At 39.3% G+C, this 4795-nt stretch overlaps 1 protein-coding gene across 1 annotated transcript; it reads left to right on the top strand.

Moving 5' to 3' along the window:
* The first annotated feature begins 908 nt into the window (after window positions 1–908).
* LOC103913364 (serine/threonine-protein phosphatase 6 regulatory ankyrin repeat subunit A-like) lies at window positions 909–4463 on the top strand. The gene is made up of 3 exons (XM_009319854.1): window positions 909–1128; window positions 1441–2988; window positions 4453–4463. Exons 1-3 carry the CDS (start codon window positions 909–911, stop codon window positions 4461–4463), a joined length of 1779 nt encoding a protein of 592 aa, XP_009318129.1.
* Window positions 4464–4795: the final 332 nt, after the last annotated feature.

Raw genomic sequence — 4795 nt, 5'->3', positions numbered from 1 at the left:
ATTATTATTTTACTTCCTTCTCTCCATAAGGAATTTTAACACCAATAAGTTAAATTAATTACAGCTAGATTCAAAGGTCCTACACCCATATTGAAGACTATACATATTCACAGATTTAAAGCTCTGTTTAATTATACTTTAAATGTTGCATACTGAATCACACGCCTTGATCCACCTCATGTAAAAGAATTAAGTTCCAGACAGACTCCAGGTTACAGCAGAAATGACAAGCTAAATAGCCTTTAAGTTAAACATACCTCATAGACTGAAGTTGTAACTCTCATTAGAAAGGCTGGATCACTTTTTATAACTAGCCGCTTATACAGTTTATTTTTATCGAGGTCTTTATGTTTTTATTTCATTACATTACAGGGCTTTCACCTACGTAGCTGGCAATGTGTAGTCTTTCATTTAAGATCATACAAGGTATGTAATCATGGCAACAGTAACTACGGTGTGAATTTTCTTTTGTCATGTTTAATAGACTGGTCATTTAGGCACCTACAAAAAACAGCTTGGCCAGAGGAACAGAGGAACTCGATAAACAAATATATTCTCTTCAAGTATCAGATTCACAAAAGAATTATTTCTAATTATGCATAAAAAATCTGGATGCAGTCTTCCAAGTGGAATATCTTTACATATCACAGATTTTTGTTTTGTTATTAAACTTCACTTGTTGCTAAGGAAGAACAGAGAAGATCAAAGGAGTTCTAACAACTAGAAAACCAAAGGTGAGGGAGTTTTGATTTCTTTCTCATTCTTTAAAGATTTATCACTGAACTACAACGGTTGCTGGTTCATAAGTTCTATGAAAAGAATGTGTGAAATGATGTGAGCCTGCTTTGCTATTTCATATTTAACTTCAAGCATCAAACAATAGCTCAATTCACTTTTTGATTATCAACATGATCATGCATTCAACTAGCCTGTTTATAAATCCATACGCAATTGAAGTCCTAAGGACTAAAAAAGAAGAGCTAGTAGAAGGCATAAATGACCCAGACCATCTTCTGAACTGGCTGATAGACAATGGTATTTTTACCCCAGAAAAGAAGATGGTCATGAGTTTCTACAGGACACGAACAGAAAAGAACTCTCGAGTTTTAGACATACTAATTTCTCAAGGTGAACGAGCCTGCAGGCTCTTTTTTTATCCATGTTTAAAGCAAGTGGAGCCAAAACTTTATAGCAAGATGAGAAAATATGTCAGTGAGGTAAATGAAAGCATTAGAGATGCTAGAAGACAACTGATAGGATATTTACTCGAAAAAGACAAGGTTTGGTTTGAAAATAGCAGTGAACGGCACCAGGAAAAAAAAGATAGTCCTAGAAGAAAAAAGCAAGAATGGGCTATTAAGAAGAAAGGAAAAGAAACTCAACTTTCAAGAGCAGCAAAACCTAGACAAGATCATTCTGATGTTGGCATCTTTGATGCAGTCACTAAAGGCTATCTTCCTGAGTTAGAGAAAACATTGAAAGATAATGATATTAATGCACTAAACTCTTCAAGTGAAACACTTCTGCATGTTGCAGCCGCTAATGGACATCTAGCGATAATGGAATATTTGATCAGCAAAGGTGCTAAGCTAGATGTGAAGGACAAGAAAGGAAGAACACCACTGCACAGGGCTGCTGAGAAAGGCCATGGTGATGCAGTGAAGGTGCTTCTCCGATGTGGTGCTTATATGTACAGTTTGGATACGGAAGGCAAGACACCACTTCATTTGGCTGCGCAGAATAACCACAGTCACATATTGAAGATGCTCTTGAAAGAAGAGGCAAGAAGCTACAGGAACCAGCACAACTTTTTGCACATGGCAGCTCTTAAAGATGAGAGCAGTCTGGCAAAAATGCTTTTAAAGGCTGGTGCCTCCACTGATGGAAAGGATGAAAGAGGACAGACTGCTCTCAGTTATGCTGTTTCTCAGGGGTCTGAAAATACTGCAAAAGTACTGCTAGAAGCCGGAGCCAGTGTTGATTCCAACATGGCCGAAAGAGCCTTCAACAGCAACCACCCATCCATCTTCAAAATACTACTAGAATATTCTAAAGATTTGTCATCTGATGTAATGGAGTCAGCTCTTTTTAGAGCTGTACAGAAAAATCTGCATGGTATTGTAGCAGCTTTAATTGACAGAGGTACAGATAGAAACGCCTACAATGAAATGCAGTACACTCCTTTACTCCTGGCGTGTGAAACAGGCAAAGCTGAATCAGCAGAAGTTCTAATCGAAAAGGGAGCAAACTTCGGAATAAAGACTCCTGCTTCAGACACAGCTTTGCATTTGGCAGTTCAAGCTGGGGCTGCTTCCATCACAAATCTGCTTCTGCGCAAGGGGATGGAAGTTAACCTTATGAACCAAGCCGATGAAAGCCCACTCCACGTTGCTGCACTTCATAATAAAGGACCATTAGTTGGCCTTTTAGTTAATGCTGGGGCCAAAATTAATGCTGTCACTAAAAAGTTTGTTACTCCCCTGCATATTGCAAGTCAAAGAGGTAACACCGATGTTGCCCAACAGCTGTTGCACCACAAAGCCAATGTTAATGTTAAGGATAAGCAGTCAAAATCACCTTTACATTTTGCTGCTGAAAGGGGAGACAAAACAATGGTAGAGATGCTTCTTAATGCTAATGCTGACCCCAATGCACAAGACGAGGAGAAAAAGACTCCCCTGCACACTGCAGCTGTGAGAGGACATCTCAGTATTGTGAAAGTTCTGTTAGCTAAAAAGGGAAGATTTGGAGCTAAGGACATGGATGGATGTACTCCGATGCACTATGCAGCCATCAAAGGAAACACAGAGATCGTAAAAATTCTTCTGACATCAGGGAAAAATAAAAATATTGATGATAGAAACATTTGGAGAAAGACCGCACTGCATATTGCAGCGGAATATGGACACAGTGACTTGATAAATCTATTACTGAGCTATGGGGCAGCCATTAATGCCTTAGACAGCAGCAAGGATACACCATTGCATTGTGCGTGCAAGGCTGGCCATTTTAATGCTGTAAGTTCCCTCGTAAACTGGTCACAAGGAGAAAAAGCAAATTTACTAGCTGCTAATAGTCTCAAGAAGACCCCATTGCAAGTAGCAGAATTTAATAAAACAGAAAATCAGGCTCAAATTGTAACACTTTTGAAAAAGAAAATGTTAATAACAAAATGAAGATGTAAAGCAAAAACTTCTAAATTTAAATGCAGAATTCTCTTTTAACGTAATTTGGATAGTGCTGTTGCCCAGTATGATTGAGAATTATGTTAGGGCAGGCAGAATTAAATTAGCAATCAAAGGTGGCCATGGTAAAAAAGGATCTTAAAGACACTGTTAAACTGCTAAGCATTGATTTGTCTTTTGCTTCTCTCATGAATCTCATACTTGGAACCTATTTAAAAAGCACCAGTCTTAAACACATTCTGTATGACCTCCAGTATAAATCAAGACTTTAAAAAAAAAAAAGACCATCACTTTTCATATATCTGTGGATATTAGCCTGTATGGATAGCTTAATTAAGCATTGTTAGGTTAAAAAGCCATCTACTATGAATAAGGAGACATCTGTATCCTCAAGGATACAGAGCACAGAGATGTTGCAGTAGATAACACTAGTTTTGTTTAGCTTAGGCAGACCTAACTGCAGAGTGCTGCCAAAAGAGATTGATCTGCCCTCACTTTCAGTCAGCATGCCCGCTCTAGGTTGTGTGTGTGAGCTGATCCAACTTATTCCACAGCTATAACTGAACAAAGGGGAGAAGTAGGGTAGCAAATAGCTGAACAGCACTGGCTCTCCTGAGGGCAATGTAGTATTAGCTTGGTTTATGCTTACAGTATTGCTCTCCAAGCTAACTGGAGATCAGAAGGCATCCCCCTGCAAATTTACTAGTGTGGGGTAACTAGTGTGGGGTTACCCACTCCCCATGGTAATAAATCTAACTAGTGTGGGGCTACCCACTCCCCATGCTAATAAATCCTATCAAGAGGCTTGGTATAAACCAACCAGAGGAGTAGTGTGTGCCCAAAACTTTACTAACATGATGATGTTGTTTTCAGGACACTATTATGTGCTACACTGACATTCAATATTGGGCTGGACCCTCTTTAGACATTTCTATACTATACCCTATGACATGGCACTGACAGATCCCAAGACTATAACAATTATTTTTCTTTCTATCTTTCATACCATTTGTCTACATTTTGCATTTTTAAGTAGAGATAATGAAAACAATCATATTTGCTGTTTATTAATTCCACTTGCAAATAAATTCCAGCACAAAGATGAAATATTCAGAATAAAAAGGTTGCAACAGAGTTTATTGGTTCAAAATATTTGTATTGTCATCTCTTAAACCAGAAACACTTTCTTGAGTCGACGGAAGGTTCTCTGTGGTCATTTCCTATATAATGATAATCAACCCTCACGGTTCTTCACAATTCCCTTCAGTATATGATTAGATACCCACTTACCACGAAGTGACAAATACTTCTTGTGAAATGAAACACAGATTTAAGAACGTATGGGAATACAGCTGTGACTTTTATAGCCGTGCTACAACACAACCCGCACAACACCCTGCAGCTGTCATCTCCTAGATGAATGAAAAGACATGACCGCCTGCTTGGAAGTACACAGAGAGAGGCTAGCAAAAGCGACATCTGCAGCACGATGCACCGAAATAGCGTCCCTCTTCGGTCAGCGCATCACACTTCAACAGGCCCCGGTGCACCCCGGGCAGCTCGCAAAACGCCGCTAGCCTCCGCAGCCGCAAGCGAGGGAAGGCGAATCG

This window comes from Pygoscelis adeliae, unplaced genomic scaffold (genome assembly GCF_000699105.1).
Source record: "Pygoscelis adeliae isolate BGI_AS28 unplaced genomic scaffold, ASM69910v1 Scaffold181, whole genome shotgun sequence".
NCBI classification, from domain to species: Eukaryota; Metazoa; Chordata; class Aves; order Sphenisciformes; family Spheniscidae; genus Pygoscelis; species Pygoscelis adeliae.
This window is presented reverse-complemented; position numbering and strand designations above follow the sequence as displayed.